Source organism: Andrographis paniculata, unplaced genomic scaffold (genome assembly GCF_009805555.1).
Source record: "Andrographis paniculata isolate CXL003 unplaced genomic scaffold, ASM980555v1 Contig62END, whole genome shotgun sequence".
NCBI lineage: Eukaryota > Viridiplantae > Streptophyta > Magnoliopsida > Lamiales > Acanthaceae > Andrographis > Andrographis paniculata.
The window spans coordinates 5,663,907-5,689,365 of NW_026137598.1; the positions used below are offsets into that span (position 1 = coordinate 5,663,907).

At 36.6% G+C, this 25,459-nt stretch overlaps 5 protein-coding genes across 5 annotated transcripts; 1 reads left to right on the forward strand and 4 right to left on the reverse strand.

The window, feature by feature from the left end:
- Positions 1 to 904: 904 nt before the first annotated feature.
- LOC127260924 (heterodimeric geranylgeranyl pyrophosphate synthase small subunit, chloroplastic) lies at positions 905 to 3,742 on the reverse strand. Its single transcript, XM_051288986.1, has 2 exons — positions 3,218 to 3,742; positions 905 to 1,776 (listed from the first exon to the last, which is right to left on the reverse strand). The coding sequence occupies exons 1-2, from the start codon at positions 3,578 to 3,580 to the stop codon at positions 1,138 to 1,140; spliced, it is 1,002 nt and encodes a 333-aa protein (XP_051144943.1). The 5' UTR covers positions 3,581 to 3,742; the 3' UTR covers positions 905 to 1,137.
- Positions 3,743 to 5,413: 1,671 nt separating this feature from the next.
- LOC127261317 (mitochondrial import inner membrane translocase subunit TIM44-2-like) lies at positions 5,414 to 9,717 on the reverse strand. The gene is made up of 14 exons (XM_051289619.1): positions 9,504 to 9,717; positions 9,327 to 9,430; positions 9,056 to 9,139; positions 8,832 to 8,907; positions 8,685 to 8,729; positions 8,176 to 8,598; positions 8,017 to 8,085; positions 7,516 to 7,580; positions 7,310 to 7,378; positions 7,146 to 7,218; positions 6,921 to 7,025; positions 6,228 to 6,299; positions 6,018 to 6,080; positions 5,414 to 5,922 (listed from the first exon to the last, which is right to left on the reverse strand). Exons 1-14 carry the CDS (start codon positions 9,594 to 9,596, stop codon positions 5,791 to 5,793), a joined length of 1,473 nt encoding a protein of 490 aa, XP_051145576.1. The 5' UTR covers positions 9,597 to 9,717; the 3' UTR covers positions 5,414 to 5,790.
- Positions 9,718 to 10,063: 346 nt separating this feature from the next.
- On the reverse strand, positions 10,064 to 13,051 carry LOC127261211 (isocitrate dehydrogenase [NAD] regulatory subunit 1, mitochondrial). The gene is made up of 4 exons (XM_051289454.1): positions 12,369 to 13,051; positions 11,487 to 11,726; positions 10,684 to 10,762; positions 10,064 to 10,549 (listed from the first exon to the last, which is right to left on the reverse strand). Exons 1-4 carry the CDS (start codon positions 12,876 to 12,878, stop codon positions 10,275 to 10,277), a joined length of 1,104 nt encoding a protein of 367 aa, XP_051145411.1. The 5' UTR covers positions 12,879 to 13,051; the 3' UTR covers positions 10,064 to 10,274.
- A 1,443-nt stretch (positions 13,052 to 14,494) lies between these two features.
- On the reverse strand, positions 14,495 to 17,967 carry LOC127261019 (SEC1 family transport protein SLY1). The gene is made up of 3 exons (XM_051289144.1): positions 17,647 to 17,967; positions 17,223 to 17,564; positions 14,495 to 16,406 (listed from the first exon to the last, which is right to left on the reverse strand). The coding sequence occupies exons 1-3, from the start codon at positions 17,681 to 17,683 to the stop codon at positions 14,896 to 14,898; spliced, it is 1,890 nt and encodes a 629-aa protein (XP_051145101.1). The 5' UTR covers positions 17,684 to 17,967; the 3' UTR covers positions 14,495 to 14,895.
- Positions 17,968 to 19,563: 1,596 nt separating this feature from the next.
- LOC127260907 (ubiquitin domain-containing protein DSK2b-like) lies at positions 19,564 to 24,638 on the forward strand. Its single transcript, XM_051288956.1, has 9 exons — positions 19,564 to 19,647; positions 19,754 to 20,053; positions 21,106 to 21,876; positions 22,574 to 22,779; positions 22,862 to 22,975; positions 23,394 to 23,449; positions 23,879 to 23,907; positions 24,012 to 24,095; positions 24,194 to 24,638. Exons 2-9 carry the CDS (start codon positions 19,828 to 19,830, stop codon positions 24,340 to 24,342), a joined length of 1,635 nt encoding a protein of 544 aa, XP_051144913.1. The 5' UTR covers positions 19,564 to 19,647; positions 19,754 to 19,827; the 3' UTR covers positions 24,343 to 24,638.
- The last annotated feature ends 821 nt before the right edge of the window (positions 24,639 to 25,459 follow it).

Consider the following 25,459-nt stretch of genomic DNA (forward strand, 5'->3'; position numbering starts at 1 on the left):
ACGATGGTTCCTGTTCGTTACAAAGCCGTTTGAGAAAGTCTATATATATGTAATATAGTTTACCTTTACCCCTTTTGGCTTCATATATTCTCTTTGTTTCTTCCTTTTAATTCTTGCTTGTTTGACCAGAGATATCAAGCCTCTATTCTCCTTCAAAGTAAATGATGCGAAATGCTTTTGTAGTGTGATCCTATAACTTGGTCAAATTGGCAATTTCTGTTTCAAACTTGTTAACATCATTTTATATATGATCGTGTTCAACTCTGAATTATGTATATTATGAATTTGGGTGCTTATTCCTCTTATAAAAATGATATCAACCACATAGTTTATTAATATTAATTTGGAATCTTTGCTGTTTCATTTATCATGTCGAAGCCTGATTAACTGTGGGAATAGATGACTTGCCAAATTGCCAGATCCCATAATTTAATCTCAGTCAATATAGAAAGAGAATGCTGCATTTTGAATTTCATCTTTCCTCCTCTACAATTGCTTGTTTATTTTCTGTAGTTGAAGAATGGAGGTTGAATGTTCTGGGGCTGCCCTCTGGTGTGAAGAAGGTGCCAAGCTTTCAGAACAAGAAATAGATAAAGCATATCAATTTTCTAAAGCTTAAAACTTCGTATGAGGTCCTCAAAGATGAAAAGGCTAGGAAGCTATTTGATGATCTACTCAAATCAAAAAGGGACAAACTTCTTCGACACCGAAAATTGATGTCGGATCTTGAAGAAAAGGGATAGCTGTTGAGTTGAAGTGAAGTGCCGAAATAGTTTAGAGGAGATGGGAGCATTGCATTGCATTGCATTGAATCGAGTTGCAATCGAATCATATCCAAAGAAGTAGAAAATTCGACTAAATCACATAACAATGCTAATCGGTACAATAGAAACACACAAGGAAATCGACTGAAACACACTTGTTCTAAATATTACCTTAAATTTGTTGCAGTCCAAATAGGACAGGGATAGCTGTTTACAAGCCTTGTCGATGAACAGATCTAGACTTATTCCATCTTGTCCTCTCTTGTAATGCAAATGTGATGATTCGTCTTGACAAAGAACATATATAAACTTAGGTAGGTACACATACATGCATATAAAGTTTGATACTCGCTGGTCGATAAGTTAGTTCATCCTAGAGCGTAAAGCCTCTATCAGCAGCAAAATCTACAAAGCTGTACAATGGCACAAGCTTGTCTCCATATCTGTCGAACACATTTAGCGCTTCCTTAGCCTCGGTTCTTAGATTCTCCGCCATCTGCATTGCTTTCTCTACGCCGTATACATTTACATAGCTTTTCTTCTTGACCTTACCCTCAGTGATCATTTTGGCTTCCAAGATGTCATCCACCACTTGATACAAGACACCGACTGCTCGACCGTATTTCCTCAGGCTCTCTATCTCATTGTCCGAGGCGCCCCCTAGCAGCCCCCCGCAAACAGCAGACAACTGCCCCATTTCACCAAACTTCTTTTCTTGGATGAAGTCGACTGCATTTGGTCCACCCTCGAGGTCATAGAATTGGCCTGCAGCCATGCCTGTGGATCCTACAGCTCTTGCGATCTCGGCTATGACTCGTAGGAGGCGAGTGTCTGGGACGAGGCCTTTTGGAGTCTGTGAAACTATGTGGCGAAAACCAAGTGGGAACAATGCATCGCCTGCCAGTATCGCCATGTCCACGCCAAAGACTGTGTGGTTGGATGGCTGACCTCTTCGTGAAGCGTCGTCATCCATGTATGGCAAGTCGTCGTGGATTAATGAAGCGGCGTGGACCTGATCAAAGGCAGACTAGATGTTAGAACAGAGAAATGGAGAAAACAGATGAACCTGCGCCCAAGCCGGACGAGTTAGCAAGCCTAGCAGTGTCGTTTTGCACACCGTGATTCATACATTGCTATAAGCTGCATTTGTGATGCAATGGGGGCAGAGTTCTTACAGACTACAGGGACAACACAAAATATTTGTTAACATAATAAAAATGCAACATATAAATTGACGATACATAACAATATTTTTGTACATCACATCCTACAATTGAACTCATCACATAAGGTATATTCATACCGCACACCCTATAACTGTGACTCAACAGAGCCAGTTAACTGAGACTGTGTGCTGATTCAAATGTCGTTAATCCCGACATCTTTATATTCACTATTCACTAGGTTGCCAGTTTGAAAATGTGATCACAGATAACAACAAGAAGAATGCATTTTCAGAAACTGAAACCTATAATATACGAGCAAGGGATAGCATAAACATCAGCAAACAGCCTAAATCAACATTGCTAACTCACAGAAGCATGATAGAATATCTGAAGGACCTCATAGTGAAATTTACAACAAATCATGGAGACAGTATTTGATCTTTTTAGCATGTATTATCTCCATTTTGCAGAAGAGGATATACTGATTGGCTACGTAGCAAACACATTAAAATCCAGTTCACAGTTTAAAACAACTTACGCAGGAAGGCTCAAGGCTGTTTGTTATTTGACGAGAAACTAATGCAGAAACATAAGTATTAATCTCATTATCTCAGTTGCCAGGTCAAGAACCCTCTAGAGCAGAAACTGTGGTTGTCCCATGTCAAAAACTGGTGTACCCTTAATTTAAGATACTTGGAACGTTATCGCCGACTAGACTACCTGACAGAAATCATGCTCTTGAAAAACCACACGGAGAAATTCAAGTGCATAGTCCGAAATGCAATGAAGATGATCTAGCAGATACAGTTATAGGCAGATGAAAACTTTGATGAAAACATGGATGTGCATAAAGCTTATACAAGAGCCAAGAAAGGAGGGTAGGTGGAGGTGCCAGATAATTCAGATCTTGCAAATACATAACACAGAGTTTAAGGAAATCACAAGTCAGGAAATGTAAAATTGTCAAAACTCGTGTAGTATCAAGGGAAGATACTTGTCTGGTGAATTCGGACACAAGCAGAAACGATTTCCCAACAGAAGTCATTCAATTACTTGCTGCCTTCGCGTTCCACATCCAAGTTAGTTTACGATTCAAGCTATGAACTCAGCATGCCAGAATCTAAACAATCCGATCTAATCGATGTAAAATGTCAAACAAGGAAATTTTGCAGAAACTGAATGAACAGAAAGTTCCTTGCAAGTTACAGATTGCCGAGACATTCTAGAGTTGCAATGAGAGATCAAATCGGTTATGGCAAGCAAAATAATCGAAATTAGAAAGCGAACCATTTCAAGCGCGCAAGCTGTGGGGAAGGCGGCAGCGCGACTGACACCAAAGAGTTCACAAGCTGCAACGCACATAACCGGCGGTGCTCTCTTAGCGCCGTCCGCCAAGACCGAGTAGCGCATGGCCTCGTAGATCTGCTCCGGGTACTTGACCGGTATCGCTTGGTCGAGCTTATCATCAATTTCTTTAATGAGCGACGTCCAATACGTCTTGAGATCAAATTTCGGTGAAACCGTGGAGCCGGCGCTGCAGCGGATGGCGCGGCGGCGACTACTACCAGGACTGAGAGTGGGAGAAGTGAGCCTTGGGAAGGAAACCTTGGGCAGAGCGGTCGCCGAGACAGCTAGAGCAGAGAAAACCATGGCTGAAGAGGAGATGATGAGGATTCCTTGGGCCGTCCTCTGTATTTGATGTAGAGAGTGAGGGCGGGCAAATGGGTGGCGCCGGCGGTGGGGGGAAGATAGAGAGAGGGAGATAGATGCGGTGTTGCAGGCGGAGGTTTGACCGCGGGGGGGCCCATTTACACGTGGGGGTTTCTCATTGGCTGCATGATGTCGCACTTCTAAAACACGTTTTTGTTTTTGTGAAGTTATTGATATTTAATGAGTGAATGAGAATCAGAGAATTATTATGAACGTGACTGGGCAGGAGAATGCGATTTTATTTATTTATTTATTTATACATATAATATATATATATATATATATTTAATGTTGTGTGTACGCTTGGTTTTGATCAAATGATTTATAATAATAATTGAATTTAAGGTGTGTTTGTTTGGGGGTTTGGATTTTGAGTTGAGATTTGAATAGTAAAAATTTTGAATTTGAATAGTTGTATGATGTGATATAAATAGGCGATGATGTCATGTTTTGAATGTAAAATTGATTTTTAGTATAATATAAAAAATAAAAAATAGGTGTTTGATTTGATATTTTTGGGAAAAATTTTGGATGAATAGTAAGATTTGAACCAAATCTCCAAATCGCTCAACCGAACACACAATATTTTGTATTGGGAGGCGAACAGTGGTGTGTGGGAGCGGGAGTTGGATTAATTAATGATCCATTAGTTTAATTAAATTGGAGATTATAATTGGGATTGTTGCGTAACTTGCGTAGCCCATACTACCTAATTTAATTCAATATATTTTTTTAATGATATTTAAGTGATAAAATAATTATTGGATTTAGATATCGAATATATATTTTTTAAATATAAAATTGAGTAATTTAAAAAAAAATACTACCTGCATCCACGAATGGAGTATATCCTTACCAATGTAGTAATAATAATAATAATAATAATAATAATAATAATGTTTTGTTGTGTTCTAAAAAATTACTCTCCTGTATTAATTTTAAAAATATAACATTCTTTTTTATTGAAAATACTCTATTCGAAAAAATAAATACTCATATTAAATATTTATTTATATTATATGAATATTTTTTTTTTTTTTTTTGGTAAAATTTGGGTCGATGAACAATACAAAATGTAGCTTAATCACAGAAATGTACGGATGCAATATTGCAAGTGCCAGGTGATTCACGTGAAATATTAAAACATATAGGTGCTATTCCTATTTCTATTCCAATTAATATTAGTATTAGGTAGATGCATCTAACCTACTTATTTTATGCTTTATCAAAAGTGTGTTTGCGCGAAAATTAATAATATTCAAGTATAATTTTAAACAAAAATATATTATTTTTTTAATAAAAACATCATATCAGTTTACATAAAAATTCAAATTAATTTCAAAATACAATTAAACAAACTATTATTATACATAAATTGTGCAATTTACATTGTCAGATGCATAAAACGATTAATGTGCAATTCAATCAGCTCAACAAAATAATCATTTTTCCCCATCAAACTATCGTTGGTTTCTTCTTAGTTTCTGCACGCTATTGTACACAATATATAGCTCGGTTATTAGAAGCTTTGTTTTAGTTTTTAAATAAATTCTCTATAAAATTACACTATTTACTATAATAATACTTAACATGTCATTCAAAAATCAATATTTTTTATTTTTTTATTATAAAATAAAATAATTATTATTATTCACTTTTATTAAACATATGCCCAAATAATTTTTATTTTTAAATTTTTTGAAGACACTAAATCAAATGAATCAAGTAACTGTTCCAAATCAATGTTTTACAATTCACAATCTAATCCCAATCCCAATTTAAGTGATTCAGAGTTATTACTTTCCAACATAAAACAAGCAAACATTTTTACCGAAATATGCAGCAATGCAATTCACCACAAATCAAATGAGAATAATTATCAACACAGAGGACTTCAAAACCCTTATATATACACACGCATATATATATAATATATATATGTATATGATAGTCATTTATTTAGCATGAGATAGAGAGATTGAGATTGATTACCTGTCCTGCCTCAGCTTGTGGCATTTGCATCATCCACCAAATTAAAGTTACTCCAAAATTTCTTGATCGATCAGCTACTACCATTGCCTCTCATCCCAACAAAAATAAACATCCTTCCATATTGTGAACAAAAATCAAATCAAATTAAATAATCAAAATCAGATTAGGGCTCGGACACCGAGCTGCTGCATCTCCCTAAGCTTCCATATAGAGTAAGGAGCACCATCTCCAAGTTCTTCAGGATCTAGTTGCTGCATGGCCCACGCATAATACACCGTGTGAATTGTATCCTGTTTCAATTTATTCGTGGGTACAAGTACACAAATGAGGAGGATTCATGTTTTTTAAAGTCTACAAAGTATGTGGAGGTTTTTTGTTCTTTTACCTGACCACCTTCCGTTATGGCGCCAAGTCTATCTCGAATACAGTAGACTTGTTGTGTCTGGAACTGAAATAAGATGCGTTCGAGGACCAAAAAGGTAATCAGCTCTTGAAACAAACATTATTAAAAGCAAACAATACAATTTTGAGACCAGAATGGTGGGAAAATATAAACTATATGCATGGAAAGAGCAATGGAGTGCTATTCTCTTACTGCAACAATGATTATGGGAGTCTCTCCCATCATTTTGGTCTCTCGAACTTCGACATCTGATATGTGTAAAATCTGCATGGAAGGGTATGAATTAAAATATTGTGATGAACACAATACTAGAAGACACTTAAGTCATACAATTATTCACTAGCCCAGTTCCAATTAAAGTATGCTGTTTCCTTGCACCCTCTCATTATCGACGACCAATAAAGTTAATCCAAATACCATCAGGTCCAGGACCTCCCAAGTCCCTTAAGAAACAAAATCACACACAATGCACAAAACCCAACTATTGTGGGAGTATAATCATCACACTGAATAAAGAGCATCTCCCGAAACCATTTAGCATGAAAAAGAAAAACCTTCATCCTTGCAGGCAATGACAGCTAAACAAGAAGATTATTCAAAAGATTATCATGGTATTGCAGTGACAAGAGTGCCATATTTGTGATTCAAAAAATTGTAGGTTTCTGCAAGCTGCCTTATCATGCACCACCGGGAACGGACACCCAAAATAATTTGTATCTAGAAATTGAAAATGTTCCCCTGAATGAGTAGGGAAATATTTCCAAGGTTTGTATGATGCAAGAAGAAAAATATAATGCAACAGTTATTGCACCATCTAGAAGTCAAAAAAAAAAAAAAATTGAAGGAAATTGGCAGTAAAACAAGAAGAGCACGCAACATCCTCACCTTATTGTCAAAAAATATTCCCTGGCTTTCATAAGCCTTGTGCTCCGCTTTGCAGCGCTCAATGACATGGGATGTACAATATTTTCCCAAAACTCCAGTATCCCCCTGGGTAGAGTAATTAAGCTTGTCACAAGTTAAAGACAATATTTCGAGGCATTACATTGCCTGTGATTCTGTATATAACATCATAAGATCCAACACCCTAAGAGCAGTAAACAAAATTACTTTGAAATATGCATTGAGGACTGGTTTGATTACTTCTTGAACCTCAGCAACAAATTCTGGTAAAGAGAAAGTCCTACCAGATACATTGTTTCAGTTTTGACATATGATCTGTAAAGGAAAACATTATATTATTTAAAGAGATAAAGCAGAGTATGAGATCTTACGGATCCCTGCGACGGATCTCTTTAAATGACATGGCAGCATCTGATTCTCCAAGAACTGTCTCACTAATACTGCAGCACAACCGAGATATATATATATAGAGAGAGAGAGATTGCAGGAAGATGATTAGTTAGTGATTGTTCTGGTCAAGTATAAACCAATTAAAAGTGGTAACATATAACTTGGTGAAAGATACAATGATACATACTCTTGAATCTTGTGAACAACTGGGTGATCACTAGTCTCCCATCTCTCCCGCATATCCTCCGCAATCTGCAATTATGCATAAAGAATAATAATAATTAAAAGAATATGAAGTTTTCAAGATGCATCTTTAAAAGGTTTCTTTTTTAAAATAAAATAAAATGAACTAGTCCTATAATAACGCTTCTGCAAACCAAAGATAATTTTCAAGAGAACGATGTGACCAGCAAACCAGATGCAATTAACAAGTGCATTAGCAAAGCTGACATATACGAGTAAGCCTATGGCTGTCTGAAGCAGAACAAAACATACACACACACACACAACTGAAATAAAAGATACCAGTAACATGCTAAATCTGTAATACTTTTTTCATGGATAATGAGAAGTGCAAGAAACTATTATAAAGGCTATAAAATAGTGGATAGCATGTTGATATTGCCAATGTCAGGGCATGCCATACTAAAGAAAAAAAAAAAAAACACAAATATTTAGGTGCACATACCTCTTGGCTTTTTTCAATTACTGGCTCACCAATCCTACTAACCCGCTTGAATAGAGGATGGCCTTGCATCTGAGACACAAGACAATAACATTAGTTTCAAAGGAAGCTAAACCAATTTCAATCGTAAAACTAGAGATATTAATATAGAGGGCATATCACCTTAGTCTTGAATGCCTCCCACTTCTTATTCCATCGCGACTGTTTTGAAGGTAACACCACAATATCAGTCCGTGTACTTTTCTGTATGTTAGGTGGGGGAGTAGCTGAAGACACATCATACTCCAGGCGCTTTCTCCTATTTGGATTACCTTTCAATTCATCTTTCACAATGTCATAGCCCTTCTTGGCGAAGTCAAGTGGTTTAGCTTCTTTCAATCTTTGAAATGCCAGTGAAACCTTGGGAGAGATCGAAGAAACACCAAACTTGACCTTTCCAAATATTGTTTCAGCATTGTCAGTTGATTGAGAATGCCCCTGCCCCTGCCCCTGCTCCTGCCCCTGCCCTGGATTCTTTTCTTCCCCTGATGAGTCCTTGCTTCCATTTTCTGGAGACTCCTTTCCAATACCGAAACTTTCTTTGACCTAAATCAATGTTAGAGGAGTTCTGTCTCGATCAATTAAATGATTTAGCAAATATCATTGACTGAGTAGAGAACATATTCACAAACCTCTTCTTTAGCAGCTGAAAGCTTTTCTTCCACATCGGCGTAAACCTCCATGAAGCAAAAGGAATCCATGAGTCGGATTATGGAAATAAAGATTTAATAATTCAACTTTCATAAGACACTGCAATTGCATCAGAGGATGATTTACACCTTCTTTGCTTTCCCTTCAGCTTCGTTCCAGACGCCATCCACTCGCTTGTACAGCTGCTCAGTAGTCTGCTTTGTTCTGCATTTCGCCAGTTCACCATCTCAGAGGCTCCCATTGGAGAGGTCTGCTAGCCTTGACATACAAAAGTATGTCTCAGCCTCTACACGTTAAACAGACAGACACGGACGCCCCAAATAACACAATAATGAAATTCTCAGTACATTACCTAGCCATTAAATCCTCTTTTACACCTTTTAACTCCTCGGCCTTGTTCTTAATTTCCTTCATGGACTTTTGAAACTCTTGGTTCCTGAAGCCAAAACAGAAGGCGTTTCAACGACAAGTATTTAATGAAAGTCCCCGCAATAAAAACTAATACACCAACTACAACAAATCGTGCCTTTTTCACGAGTCGACAACCAACATAAATCCACAAATACATATTGAAACGCAATATGGAATTAGAACAAAAACAAATGAGAAGAAACCGAACGAACCTGTCGACTTCACCTTTAATCTTCTTGGAGAACTCATTGAATACACTGTATTCACGCCTACACCAATGGCGGTTGGGCGAAGACACCAGGGATCTAGGGAACACCTGCGAAGAACAACGATCAGATAAGAGCATAGGGCTAAACATCCCTCCCAAGAAACAACAAAATTGGCAATACCTGCAGACGATGGGGAGGCACCAATAATCGCTGTCGGCGAAGAAGATAACACCTCGAAAGGAACAAATCCGCGGCGATCTTTCTGCTTGCCATGAGAGAGTACCAACTTCCCTCCGATTCAACACGCACAGTGCAAAGAAAGAAATGAAGAAAAGAATGAACCCCAGAAGAAAATAGGGTTTGGGCCTCTGAAAGAGAGTATGTGGAAAGGACACCAGCCTCACTAATGTAAAAAATAAATAGTTTCTCAAAAAATATGTTACGGGTGTACTTTTTTTTAACATACATATTTTTATAAATAAATAATTAATATATACACATATTTATTATTTTTATTATAAATAAATAATTAAATAAACAAACCCTAATCGATTTGCTAAATTAATTTATCGTCATATATATATATTGAAGTGATTATAAATTTTATAAACAAACACTGCAAGTATCGCATAAATAAATAAAATATCTGCTCATCATCCAAAAAAAAATAAAATAAAAAGACAATTTACTTTAAATGAAATGGTAACAACCACTATTTAGTCATTAAGACTGACCATAAATTGGGCAAAATAAATATTCATTTTCCCATCATCCTCTTCAAAAGAATTTCACTATAACAAATATCTTTATGGCACCGTAGCACAGTAATATCATTATTTGACTCGCTCAGAAGATTAACAGCACTTTCTGGGCAGATAGTCAGCAGCAAAAGGGAAAAAAAAAACAAAACTCAATCACTGCACATCAATGGCGACTGATTGTTGGTTGGGTTCAGTCAAGATTTGCAATGACAGCATCTGTAACTTCTTGTGAGGTGCTGCCCCCGCCGAGATCTTCTGTCCGGTATTTACCTTCCGCAATGACTCGCTTCACTGCAGTTTCTAGTCGATCAGCGAATGACGGGAACTGCAAGTGCCTCAGCATCATAGCTGAAGACAGCAGCAAAGCTACTGGATTTGCTGTCTTTTGTTCTACCAATTTTTGGTTTCCTACATTGCCTGCAGAAGCACCTTGCTCGAAAATTGCATGATCAGCCCCCACGTTCCCTGAAATCCACCAAAGCGGGAGAATCCATTGTTTCGGTTATTATAATTGTTGAGTGGGAAGGTGCACAGGTGCACTGACTCGACGTAATATGAGATTTAGTATGAAGTTAATCAAATCTAGGCATTATACATACCCCCAGGCATGACACCAGTGCCCCCAGCGATTCCAGCAGCTGTATTTGCAACTAGATTCCCATAGAGATTTGGAGTCACCTGCCAAATTAGAATTTTTATTAATCAGTAGCCCAAATGCCGAAGAGGGAAATGAAACCAATATCAACTATGAAGAGAACAATATCAAGGAAGATTAAATTAAAGAGAACAAAAATATCTGAAATTTACAAAGCCCATGTTGCTATAATCATTTTCCTCCAACAGAAATACGCTAAAAGATGCGCAAAAGGTCAAAGTTCCTAGCTACTAGTTGATTCTTGCTCAACTCTATCTTCACATGCGAAAGTAAACAGACAGCTCATTGAAAACTAACAATTATTTTCCATGCTTAAGGGCAAGTTGTGCTTCATCTTATTACTAGGTTGTTTATAGCAACAAAATAAGGTTGATCAAGCTATTCTCGAATGAGAAAAGAAAAGAAAAAAAAGTCACTATAGCTCATGCTACACAGTCTCACGTGAATGAGGGCATTGAGCAGAATGGGCTTTGTGGATATAGAACAGGCAGGAGACAAAAACAAACAATAAAGAGAACAGTTATAATTCCTTTCCTAGTAGCTCATATATCCTAATTTCCGAAGACAAGAATCTTTAACTGCTCTTATAGATATCCATATTGTTTAATCCTCTATGCCAATAATCTGACATCTTAATACAAACTGAAAAAAGCCAAGAAACACAAGTTATCAGGGCTAACAAGGTCTGTGCACCAGAACACAAACATCACTACAAAATGAAAATACAAATTTAGTTTGGTCACTTACCATAACATCAAATTGCTCTGGCTTGGAGACAAGTTGCATAGAGCAGTTATCCACGATCATCTCATTATACTGGATACTAGGGTACTTGCTGGCAATTTCACGACAGGATTCTAAAAATAAACCATCGGCAAGCTTCATAATGTTTGCTTTATGCACAGCAGTTACTTTCTTCCTGTTGTTGAGATATGCATACTCGAATGCATATTTTGCAATCCGTTCTGAACAGAACTTGGTTATCACCTACCATTAACTTTAAATGAGAAATAGGTCTACACAACAACATTTCAAAATTTACAATATGACGAGGAAACAAAACCAAAATAGAAACAGGAAACAAGCAGATATACAGATAGCCCGTCAGGCGTCATCCCAAATAGCTTTCCAGTTGCCCCAACACACATAATCACAAACTCTAAAACTAAAAGAACTTGTTAATAAGGAAGTAGGGCAGACAAGATTCGAAATTTTTAATAATCTGCTTCTGCACATAGGTTCAATTATGCATCGAAAGTCATCACAATTCTTTAAGCAGAACTTTCAAGAATTTCTGTTACTTTGATGAAGCTCCATGTTAACACATAATCAAAACATAATAGCCAAGATAGGTTTTTCACAATCTGAAAAACCATTATCATTTCTCTGGACCCTATGCTCATGATTATACATTACATAATGAAAATAACAATGGTTGGTCAACTATATTCGATGGATGCAATTAAAGAATCCTTTTTTTTTCCCTGAGAACTTGTATCGGATTCCAAATAATTTTCAATTTTTCCAAATGTTTTAACAGGAGAGTAGCCCAGCATAAATCAAAACTTCAAAACCATGATAGAAAAAAAAAGAGATGAGATCTATCTTAGAAAGGGAACAGAGATCCACCTTAAGACTCTCCACAACTCCAGGAACAACCTCGTGCTCCAAACCCGAGTATTCGCCCTCGGTATTTTCCCGAATCACGACAATATCCACTTTGTCGTGCCTCGTTGGGAGGCCTTTCAGATTAAAGCAATGGACGAGTGACGCATAAAGGTCGAGCTCTTTCCTGAGCAGCACGTTCAGCGAGCTGACACCTCCACCAACGGGCGTTCTCAGACCGCCCTTGAGACACACCTTATTCTTCTTAATCGATTCGATCACCTCGGGAGGCACGCTCTTCATATCCCCATGGATGTCGTATTTCTCGAAGTAAACCGGCGCGTGCATCGCCTCCATAACCTGCTCGACTGCACCGGTGACTAATGGTCCGACGCCGTCCCCAGGTATCAGAGTGACTGCACGAGGGGCTCCATCCCCGGGTCGAGGCATGTAGGTCACGGATCTGGACGTGATCATCGTGGATCGCACGCCAGGAACGAGCTTCTTCAGGAACGGAAGTGTTCGCCTAGACATTTTTTACATGCAGCAGAGAAATCAGCAAAAGAATATAGATTAGGGTTATGGTGGTGAGAGATCTGGTAAATGAATTTCAGCTCTGCTGGATGGATTGATATGCGAATTGTGATCGGGAGGATGAAGACGAAGAAGAAAAAATGGAAGCGGGGGAGGGGAAGGATGGCTAGGGAATGGTCAACCTAAAGCACTGTAATTATTATTTGCAAAGATACCCCTCCACTTCTTTATTATTATTTCACTCGATGAGTATAAAGTCTCATCATGAGTAAAAAAATTATCCGATGTACTATTATATGAATTTTGTTATAAGTAGAAGATATTCTCTTTAAATAGAATTGCAGTAAAATAAATTATTTTGACATAAAAATATACATATATAGAAAAATTAATAAACAAATAACTCTTTGGTTATTTAAAAGAAGAAATACATAGAAAATGCAATTTAAACTCATCTTATAGGAGTTTTGGCCAAGCAAGTTGTTTACGTTTCATGGATCAAAATATTCACTACTTTTTTCGTCATTTGTCTTTCAAGACTTTATTAATTGAAAGTCATCATTTTGAACGAATGATCTTGATCATCCACTTGTTTATAAGAACATATTGATAAATTAATAATTCAAAATTTTATGTTAAGTTGGCATAAATAAAGAGGGTTGCTCACTTTATATATTTTGTGCTATAATTCTTCATAAATTTTATTAAATATTGGTGTGTTTTTTAAGCCACCAAACCTTGAATTTATGTTTGTATTTTCTTTTCTTACAAAACATTTTATTATATATTATTTTAATATTAAATTCAAATCAAAATTTTCTCAAAATTATCGAAAGAAACACACTCATCCACAAGTTAAAACAACATATATTTTATTTATTCATAATAAATATATATAAAATATTATTTTTATATTACTAATATAATTCTTTATTGTTAACATTAAAAACACATTCACTAAAAAAAACACAAAGTGACCAAATTCAAAGTATCGAGCCCCATCTTACTTCTTAGAATGATACAAAAACATTATGAAAATAAAAGCTTCAATTTGATTTAAATTGCTTATAATTTGTGCAAGCTTTTTATATTTATAAAACCATAACATGTACGTAATTATCTTTCAAAATGAGATTATAAATATACATATATACACTTTCAATTTTTTTTTATATTTTTATATTATATTAAAAAATATATTTTATATTCAAAACATCATATCTAACATCTATTTATATAAACATAAATAACTATTTAAATTAAAAATTTTACAATTCAAAGATTCAAACCCCAAAGAACACAGTTGTTTGTTTAAATAATTTTCATTTGTTGCACACATATAACAATACCATTTGAATTGTAACTCAAATGGATAATAAACTATACATAAATCAACCATACAATATTTTACTAATATAATACTAATAAAAATACAAAATGCAAGTCCACAACACATATTGATCACAAAAGACATGTCACACCCTGTAGTAAAAACTGCCTGACGCATGATTAAAATAATGTGTTATCTATTTAATTTTTAAGAATAATCACCCTCAACATTCCCACTTCTTCTGTTCTGTAATTTTAGATTACTTACCATCAAAGAACAAATATAATTGAGAAAAACACAGAGCCTCACATTCCAGGGGGAGAGGTTTTACCAATTCATATTCATTACATATATGAAAAAGGTTAGCCACAATACAAATATAAAACTGTACTTAATCAGAAAGAAACACTACACAGACTGTTGATGCTATTCTCTCTCTCTATCTAAAGGGCATTACCAAGAAATTAAATATCAAAAAAAGCACAAACCAACCTCATCAAATCAACTTCCAAAGCCCACTTCTGTTCAGCCACCACTCCAAACTCCTCACAAGAATTCATCAATTATTTCTTGAGCATGCTTCCCCTTGCAGGAAAGAAAAACGAAAGGAAACACAGACGTGATCGTGTGTGTATATATCGAAGATTACTACTACTGCATTTACCTGTATTAGATATTAATCATCTTTCAATGGGCTGGAGGAGGAGCACCACTGCTAGTTCCAAAACCAGTTTTCTGCCCCAACAATGCAAGCTGATCCACAAACTCAGCCCCTGTGAGGATCTCGGTTGTTCCATAAATAACGTGTTTTGCTGGTTGCTGCCGGAGAGCAAGCTCTTGCAAGCTACCATATTCGACATAATTCCCACCGCCAATCATGAAAACAATGGCTTCGTTGAATGGTCCCCTGAGGTGGCTGCCACTTAACCCAGGGTTGTTGGACTTTGGTGCGCGGGGATCAAATAAGAGGTAGGATTCGATTTCAGGGCTTGGTTTACCGTCCATTAGAGCATCAACTGTTCTTGTCAAAGCTAGCTGATGATCACTAGACAACAAATTCTTGACCCCAGCAGTAACTGCACTGATTGACTGCCCGTAGAGTTTTTCAGCCCAGTCAACAATATTGCTCCGGCTAGCAGAGTTGGCAGATGCCAACGAAACATTCAGTGACTTTATTTTCTTAACATACTGAAATGCACTGGCATCTACCTCGGACTCCCTTAGAGCAGCCTCCACTGCTTCTATTTCAGATGAAGGAATATTCTCCGCAGAAATAAGATACATGATAGCAAACCTCAATTTGTCCATCTTGCTCCCTTTGCCCTTGATCACAGTAAGAAGTTCGCTGCGATCAATGCCTCCTTTTATCATCATATCACTCTCTTTTTTGGCATAAGAATCAAGAGACCTCTCCTTGATCTCACCCAATAAAGCAGTAGCAATATTTGTGTGCTTATCGATCACTTGCTTCCGCTCAGTCAATTCAGGCAAAGAGTTCACAGCATTCATCAGATGCTTTGTATTACCAACTAAATCTGTCCCTTCAAACTCAGCCCCAGAATCACCACCTGTACGTCTATTAACCTCCTCAACATCTTTCTTATACTTATTCAATTGCGTCTCAATTTCCACAGCCACTTCTGGAAACTCCAGTAACCCATTGGCTGCCCAAAATGGGTCTGAGTGATCTAACTCAAATGATTTCATCCCACCTTTCTCCCCTCTCACATTCAACCTATTCAACCTCAATCCAAGCACATCATGCACAAGTGGCTTGTATCGGAAGTCGTGCTGTATAGCAACAGAGAGCTCAAAATTTCTATCAAATATACATAATAATGGCCTTTGAAACGAACTAGTAGAGCTGGTGAATTTTGCACCCTCTGTAAACAAATTGTTCTTTGTCAACAAATGGTCCCTCAACCTCTGATCAAGCAAGGATGCTACCATCTCTGCCGGCCCACCACGAGGACATCTAATGATTGGCACCACGGCAAGCGTGGCCAAAACACAGAACAATCCTCCCACGATCTTTTCTATTATTTCCTCAATTTCTTTATCACCAGCAGATGGATCATTTATCTGGACATAGCAGTTCGAGTAGGCAAGTGAAAATAAGTTGTCCTCCAGCGTCACAAATTCCAAATATTGGTCATGCACCTTGGAAATCCTCTGAATTGAATCGGAACTAATTGTACCTGAAACACAAATACCCACATACAAAAGAACTAAGCACTATAGGTTGCGCCCCAATTTCAACAGGAACAGTATCAGGAAATCAAACAGATGATCGATTTTTTCACCAAGAGGGCCATATCACACACTAGACATCTTTTAATTAGCTTTTGTGTGTAACTTATGTCGCATGCATAAACATTGAAAATTGCAAGGGCCTCATTCTAAAATAATGTGTAAATCTTCCATGCCTTTAACTTTGACCTTATCATAAGTAACTAAACGACTGACAAGGCAACAATAAATCATTAGATATTAAGAATCTTGACACTGTCCTATCATATTGGTATGAACAAGAGAAAAAGAGAGCAAAGTAGGGGCATGCAATCATCATCGATGGTAAAATAGTAAAAATTGGCTAAGAGTAAGGAGAAGAGAGAAGTGTACTACATAGGCAGAAACAATGAGAAGTGGAGATGATTCAGGTGAGGAAAGTGGGAAAAAAAACCTATAGAATTCTATATCTTGTTTGCTTCAAACTGCTGAGAATTAGGGATCTCTTTGGCTCACTTGCTATTTCTAGTTCGGATTTCTCCCTCGCCAAGCTCTTTCAGTTGCTCGCTGGGGTGTAATGTGATATTTTAGTAGAAAATTCAGTTCCAACTATGTTATCAATGGCTAATCCTACTTGTTGAGTTGTTACACGGATCAAAACTTGGAAACTAAACTATTTAATCACTTCCAGAAATTACGGAGTTCCCAATATATGGCATATTAAACCAAGACAGGGTAAAGAATTAATTAACAAGAGCAATCGAAAAGCCGAAAAGAGATCTTACCGGTGGCAAGGTCCTCCAGGAGCGGCCTTGGAATGGAGGATGAGAAATTGAGGTGAAAGGAATCGTAGAGGGCTCCAGAAGCGTCGGCGATGACCCGATTGATATTGTGCCGCGTAGGCCGGATGAAGTAGACGGCGGGAACGTCGTGGACAGGGTTGCGATCCTTGTCGAGGAGGAAGTAGAGGGTAACACCGTGTTTACGCAAGTCCTTGACGTGGATCAAGGGCGACAGGATGTCTTGGCAGAAGCGGTCGTAGATGAGGATCTTGTAGACCTCCTCGTTGGCCGTCCCGCCGGGCACAGACACAGCTTGATTGAGATTCAAAATCCGGATAATCCATTCTGGAAGCGTAGCGCCGGTGAGACAAAAGAAGTCCTGACGAAATAGGATTGTAGAAGAAAATTGATGGAGAGATCTAACTACCTGTTTGCTTCTGGCGAAGGTTTAAGGCGGCGGCCATCCTCTGTGTCCGGGAAATGCTCGATCGAGTGAAGAAACGCCGGCGATGGAGGATCTTATAATTATGGAAGACAATATAAAGATTGGGATAGGGTAGATGGGGGTTGTTCCGGTGGGGAGCGGCGCCACCAATGCAGGCAGGGGTTGATTCAGATCGGGGAAATGGAACGATTCAGAGGAGGATGTGAATGTGATTCAGGTCGTCTGTGTCCTGCTCCTCAGCTCTGGCTCGCAACGATGTCGTTTCGTGTGCTTAGCGGTGATGCATTGCGAACCCTTCACAATTTTGACACCGCAAGACACAAGTACTATAGATATTGGATTTGTTAACCGTAACAATTTATTTTTATTTAATACTTCTCTCATTCTAACTGCACTTTATTTTTTTATTTTTATTTATATTCAAGCACACAAAATATTATTACTGTATAATTTTTTATTTAATAGTAACTATAATTTATTCATATTACAAATACTTATTTTATATTTATTTACTCATCGTTAATTATATTTAATATTAAAAATATTATCATTAAATACAATATTTATTAAATTACTTGCTAAAAGCAAGTGTTTTTTTTTATCGGAATCGGGTAGCGATGGAAGGTTCCCACGCCATTCAAAAAATAAAAAAATCAATTTATATCAAATTAAATTATTTATTTGTGTTTCTTTGGGTAAAATTTGGGTTTGAGTTTGGTTTTTATTTGAATTTTGAATTTTGTTGTTTCTTGTGTTTAGGTTTGGTTGGGATTTTGGGAGTTTTGATGTGTATTGATTTGATGGATAATGAATAAAATAATATAAATGTGTATTAAATTTAATTGATAAATTTTATATTGTATAATTTGATTATGAATTTATATTATACCCAACATATATATTTAAAAATTTATTTATTTGTATTATAAAAAATTTTAATCTCTACAGAATGACATATATATTGTATATATTTTTTTCTCTTATAATTATAATAAATATTTCTTTACCCTAATTTTGCCAAATTTTACTATTTGGACTATGAATTTCCCCAAAAAAAAGTATACCCTTTCCACTCATAAAATATTTCATCAAATATTATTTTAATATCAAATTCAAACTAAAATTTTTTAAATTCAACCAAAAAAACACACATTATTAAAAAGCTGCTAGCGTTGCAGCAGTGCCGACCAAGAGGGACAAGGATGGTTGGAGAGATTTTTATTGTGCGCAGTAACTCCACCCTAAAAATCTCCCAAACCTGCTTGGAAACAATGATATGATATAAATATAATATTTTAAACTTAAAAATTAAATATAATATAGTAAATATAATAAATTAATAATATATTTTTAATTTGATATTCTTAATTTTATTTTGAATAATAAAATCTCCGTCTCACATAATTTGTCTCTATTTTTTATTTTCGTCCGTCCCACATAATTTGTCATTTCTATTTTTAGAAATATAATTATGCACTTGCATTTTAAATTTTATAATTTTTTTAATTTTAATTAAATTATTTACTTATCTTAATCTTAATCTATAATTATTTTTATTAAATAATAATTATTTTTACTAATATATTTTTTTAATTATTTACTAATTATATTTTACCAAAAATTATAGTATCTACCGTAATAGTCCCATGTTGTTTTTGGGAGAGAGTAAAATCAATCAAAATGCACCAATTTTTTAATATTTTAAAATTTATCCGGCCAATTACGATGCGAATACAGTCCTGGGCGGGTATTTACTCTAGCAAATCTTGTGTTGGGTCCGGCCCAATTGATACCAAAGAATATTCGATGACTTGATTTAGGACGGAGCAGAGGATCCGATTTGGAACCGGGTCCGGACTTAAATAATCCGGAACTCACCCACTCCTTTCTTTCCTGCTTTTCTTGTCAAAAAAGTCATTTTGGTTTTCCATTTGCATTCTTCCCATCGCTTTCTTTTTGCAATTTATGCAAATTGCATACTCCGTATGTTTTCATCGTTATTCCCAATCCAATTTTCCGATCCAATTCAACATCATCCTGCCAATCCTTCCGCTATAAACTGATTCTAATCTTTTTCTTCTTGTTTTAGGTGGTGAATCTGTTTCAATACTAGGGTTAGCGTTTTTCATTTCTTTATTTTTTTGTTTTTTTCGGAGAAAATCCATGGGTGCGGAAGGTGAGTCCAGCGTGCCTGCAGTTGAGGCGGAGCAGGTGAACATAAACATTAGATGCTCCAACGGTTCCAAATTTTCGGTCAAAACAAGCCTCGAATCGACCGTACGGGAATTTAAAGGTGTGTTGGCGCAGAATTGTGATGTGCCAGCTGAACAGCAGCGGTTGATTTACAAAGGACGGATCTTGAAGGATGACGAAACCCTAGTCAGCTACGGTATATCATTTTTCTATTAGCTTTCTATATTTTTTGGGGACAGGTTACTTTGGTGGGTAGTTGAAGAAGTTTCATGCCAGTTTGGTGGGTGCTTTATGTTAAATATTGCGAAAAGAACTATTTTTAACTCGCAAAAGGAAATCCTTTCTTATTTGGACAAATAGTGTCTCTAATGATTCATCTGTAGTTTGGGATGTTTCTCGTCGCCAACATGATTGTTGATCTGGTTTACTAATCAATTTTTTATCCGGGTTTCAAATGATTGTGCGTTAGATGTCCGCATTCTGGAATGGCTGTTCACGGGACTTGGAATATTTTCTCTACTAAGATTTGTTGTGCTTAAAAAATCAGGGTTGTCTTGCGTGATTATAATTCAAATGTTGAAAATGAATCTTTATGAATAGATTTAGCCACTTGATATGGTTATGAATATTAGCTAGATGGACATTCAGTTTTGGTAAGTTTGCTCTAGGTGATGCTGAGTAGGAACTGAAATTATTGTTAGGGTACCCTTCCCATGATATTTGGTTCATAGAAACATTTGGGCTGTTTGACATCTTTATTGGAAATCTCACATGGCTTACTTATCAGTGATCATCTGCTGTCGAAAGCATGATTTTGTCTTTTTGTAGAGGATAGTAGATATTTCTTGATATGGAAAGCAATGATTCTACTGTCGAATGATTCATAGCGAATCTAAAAACTTTTTGTCCGATTGAATGGCGTCTCATATTATAATGGGATTTATCTATTGGATAAAGTTCAGATTTTGTGGAAGTCCACGATGATCACCTTTATGCTTTAGGTAATGATTGGATGTATATCTGTTGCTTTTAACTAATTAAAAAGTTTACTTATTTTTTAAGTCAATGCTTCGAGTGTATGGCTCAGTGACATGTCATGGTTGTGCTTTCTTTGGATTTTTGTAAGTCCTTTTCTCTGTGATTGGGGATAGAATTGGATGAGATTAAATTAGAAGGTATCATGACGTAATTGGATTTTCATTGCTTTCTCCCTCATGACGGCATTGAATTTTTCCTCTATTTAAACAGGTTTACAGGCGGATCACACAGTTCATTTGGTTCGTGGTTCTGCACCAGCTGCATCTCCTCCTGCCGCTGTCCCTCCTAGTACTGAAACTACCAACAATGTTCCACCTGCAACACAAGGTATCAGCGCCGATACTGGGGGAGCTGGACTGGGTGGTACGGGCGCATCGCTATTTCCAGGTCTTGGTTTAGGTGCACTTGGTGGTACTGGGTCATCTGGATTGTTTGGTGCTGGACTTCCTGAGTTTGAGCGGGTGCAGCAACAATTGACTCAAAATCCTAACATGATGAGAGATATTATGAATATGCCTGCAATTCAAAACCTGATGAACAATCCTGAAGTTATGCGTAGCTTGATTATGAGCAATCCTCAGATGCGAGAGATCATTGACCGGAACCCTGAGCTTGCCCACATTCTTAATGATCCCGGCATTCTTCGTCAAACTCTAGAGGCTGCAAGGAACCCAGAGCTGATGCGTGAGATGATGCGGAACACTGATCGGGCAATGAGCAATATTGAATCTTCTCCTGAAGGATTTAACATGCTGAGACGCATGTATGAAAATGTCCAGGAACCGTTCTTGAATGCAACTACAATGGGTAATCGAGCTGGTAACGAAGCAGGATCAAATCCATTTGCAGCTCTCCTGGGTAATCAAGGTGGCTCCCAACCCCGAGAAGGGTCTAATACTTCATCAACTGGTGGGCCTGAAATGACCTCAGGGACAACTGTTCCAAACACTAACCCACTTCCCAATCCATGGAGCAATACTGGTAATGTGAAATATCATTTAATGCCAAAGGTTGATTTTCTTAATATGTTATGCTTCCTATGTTATCTCAATAATTTTTCTGCCTGTTTCTGTTTCACATGCCAAATAACACTCTGTTAAATTGATCCAAACTGTGTTCCTTACTAGTAAAGTTAATATTTTTTACTTTTTAGCAATGGTTATTGTTTTGGCACATGAAAAATTCTCTGTACTAAATTATAATACCATTTTTTCTGGCTAAAATTTTTAGCCCATTTCCTTTTCATCTTTGAATCTAAGGAGTCGGAGTCCATTGAATGATTCTGTTGAATCTTGCATAGAAAGATCCCCATATTTCTCCTTTATCTTTTCCTTCTGCATCTCTGCTTAATGTCCTAATTTCTCAACTTACAGCTGGTTGGCCAGTTAATCAGTTGCTTGTGCTGCAGGGTTGTCTTGAAACTTAGTCATCTATTATTCCGTCTAAAATAAATACTTTACTTATATGCTATAATCCTTTTCAAGAAGCCTTGTTTTGGTCACCTTTTGCTTTTTGATTGATGCACACATATTCTGTTCTTAGAGTTTGGTTCACAGGTATGACTCTTCTATGGCCTTGAATGAACCATTCCTTGAGAGCAATTTATGCTTGATTTTTTCCCCTCTTTTAGTTGCAGCATTTGAAGTCTTTTCTGATTGTTTTTTTATTTCGATTCCAGGAGGTCCTCAAACAAATAATGCTACAAGAACCAATCCAACTGGTGAAGCAAGAGCACCCCCTGTTGCTGGGTTAGGAGGTCTCGGTCTTCCTGAGTTGGAGCGCATGGGCATTCCAGATTCCTCTTCATTCAGCCAATTATTGCAGAATCCTGCTGTGGGACAGATGATGCAGAGCTTGCTTTCCAACCCTCAGTACCTAGATCAAGTACAACAATAAATTCATTGTAAACTTGTCAAGTATTATTCCTTTAGCTTTGAATTATACTGGAATTGCAACTTCGTTGCAGATTCTTGGTCTAAATCCTCAACTTCGCAGCATGTTTGATATGAACCCTCAATTAAGAGAAATGATGCAAAATCCAGAAGTTCTTCGAGAGTTGGCATCACCCAACACCATGCAGGTAGTGTTTGGTTCTCTTTTCTCTTATTTCCGTTCATATAGTACTTTCTGTAGGGCAAGGCACCATACTATTGACAATATTAATTTAACATTTTGATGATTTAGTAATGTTTCTCAACAATGTTAACAGACAAGAATGACTTGTTTGCGGTGTATTTTTCAGCCACTAGGGAGTTCTATTTTTGGTTTCGTTGATGAAACATTGTTTTCTTTATAACTACGGAGTTGTTAAGTTCATTTTAATTGCTTCACTTTGTCAAGTATCTGCTGGATACAATATTTGCCATTAATCTTTTTTCTAGGCACAAACTATTTTCAGAAAATATGTACATATATGCCTGTAGCTTATAGTACCATATGTCATGCTTCTTCTTCTTTTATTTATTATTACATTAAGTTGTTTAACTTTGTTGTCACAGCAAATGATGGCTTTGCAGCAACAGCTCTCCCAGCTCACCAGACAGCAGCCAAACCTGTGAGTCGGAATAACTATTGACTACTTATTACCGCTGATGAATTTGATATATGCTTATTGCATTCACCTACGTCATTACATATGTAAATGTGTTGCTTAGATTTGGAAGCCGGTGCTTTTGTTTGTCTTTTTACCCTCACTTTCTTATATTTGTAACCACACTCCGTTAAACATGGATGGGCTGATTAATTATTTGCAGTGCTATGTTTATTAGTTGGTATTCACTGCAATATTTGGAGAAGTCATGATAGGGATGTGAGCCTGAGATTGTTTCCTGAATTTCTTTTCACGATGTCTGCTTTTATTTATTTTTCAATCACTTGAAAGTGTTCCTGTGCATTCAATATCTCGAAATTGTTCTTTCTTTTTTTTTTTTCGTGAAAAACTATTATGCATCTTATGACACTCTGAATTGATACCTGATTACAGGCCTGGAGCTGAGACTGGTCAGCCAAGAGGTATAAAGCAAAAGTTTTGTGGATTAAAAACTTCATTTATGTTTCTTGTTGTTTCAAAGCTATGCCTATGGTCACTGACTTTTACTTATTTTTGCTAAATGTAGGCACTGATAACAATCTGAATATGGACTTGCTGATGAATATGTTTGGTGGACTTGGAGCAGGCAGTGTTCCCAGCACTCCCGATGGTCTCAACTCTCTTCTTGCTGATCAACAGTATTTTGCAATATACTTTAGTTTTCTTCTTTTACTTTTACTGTGATGTCATTTTTTCTTGTTCTTGCAGTTCCCCCAGAACAGCTATATGCTACTCAGTTAACACAGCTGCAGGAGATGGGTTTCTACGATACTCAAGAGAACATCAGAGCCCTCCGAGCTACTTCAGGAAATGTTCATGCAGCTGTTGAACGACTTTTGGGGAATTCCGGTCAATAGTACCCTCGGCCTGGCTGTTTGCAGACATTTTTTTGGTGATGCACATTGTGAAACTAGTCGTTAAGTTCTTTAACAGGCATATACCGACTTTAAGAGCGCCATTACCATTTGAAGTGTGTGAATAAAGATTGCATCCACTTCACTTCTATGTTAGTACCGTAACTTGCTGCTGGCGAAGGTTTTCAACTATTATGTTATTATTCAGTGCGCGCTCCCTTTAACTTTTGCCTGTGTACATACAGATGTTTTAAGAATGTTGGTGCGGAAATGTTCTATTTATTTTCACATTGAAATCATATGGCTTTGTTATTACCTTGCCGTAGAAGGGATAGCTAGCTTGAAATGACATGAGAGACATAGCGGGTAACAATAGCGCGTGCAAGGTTGTGATTCTTGGATGGATCTTGAGATCTTGTGATTGAATGGTAATAGTAGTATAGTACTAGTACTAGTTTTTACCGGTTGGGGCGATGATGGAACATTATGGCCTATCTAAATACCCGGACTTGTGAGATCGGGACAGGGGTGCCTTAGGCCATAGGTACAGTGTTGACAGGACAAGATATGTAGCATAATATAACTTGGATTGATCTCAGCATGTCACAATTAGAGTTGTTAAACAAATGAGTAGCTTGCCAGTCAAGTTCGATTCTGCTCATTAACAGCTCGATTAGGATTGTTTTTAGAGATAAATGAGCATTAACAGCTCGATTAGGATTGTTTTTAGAGATAAATGAGCTAAGCTCGAGTTTGATTTTTTTTTTTTATAAATCCGGCTTAGTTCAATTGAGTTTGTTAGTAATAATGTATTTATATGATTTATATATTAATATAATATATATAATTTTTTAAAATATTAATATACTTCTATTAATAAATTTTGAATATTAATTATAAAAAGTTATTAATAAAATTAAATAAATTTAATTTATATATCAAAAAAGATATAAAATATATATAGAATTTTGAGTTTGAACCGAGCTCATCTTGAATTTGAGCCTAACAAATCGAGCTTGAACTACTATTTTTGTTCGAATTTTTAACGAAACGAGCCTATACCATTAATAAATTTGAATCGAATTCGAACAATCGATACTCGAGCTGACTCGGCTTGTTT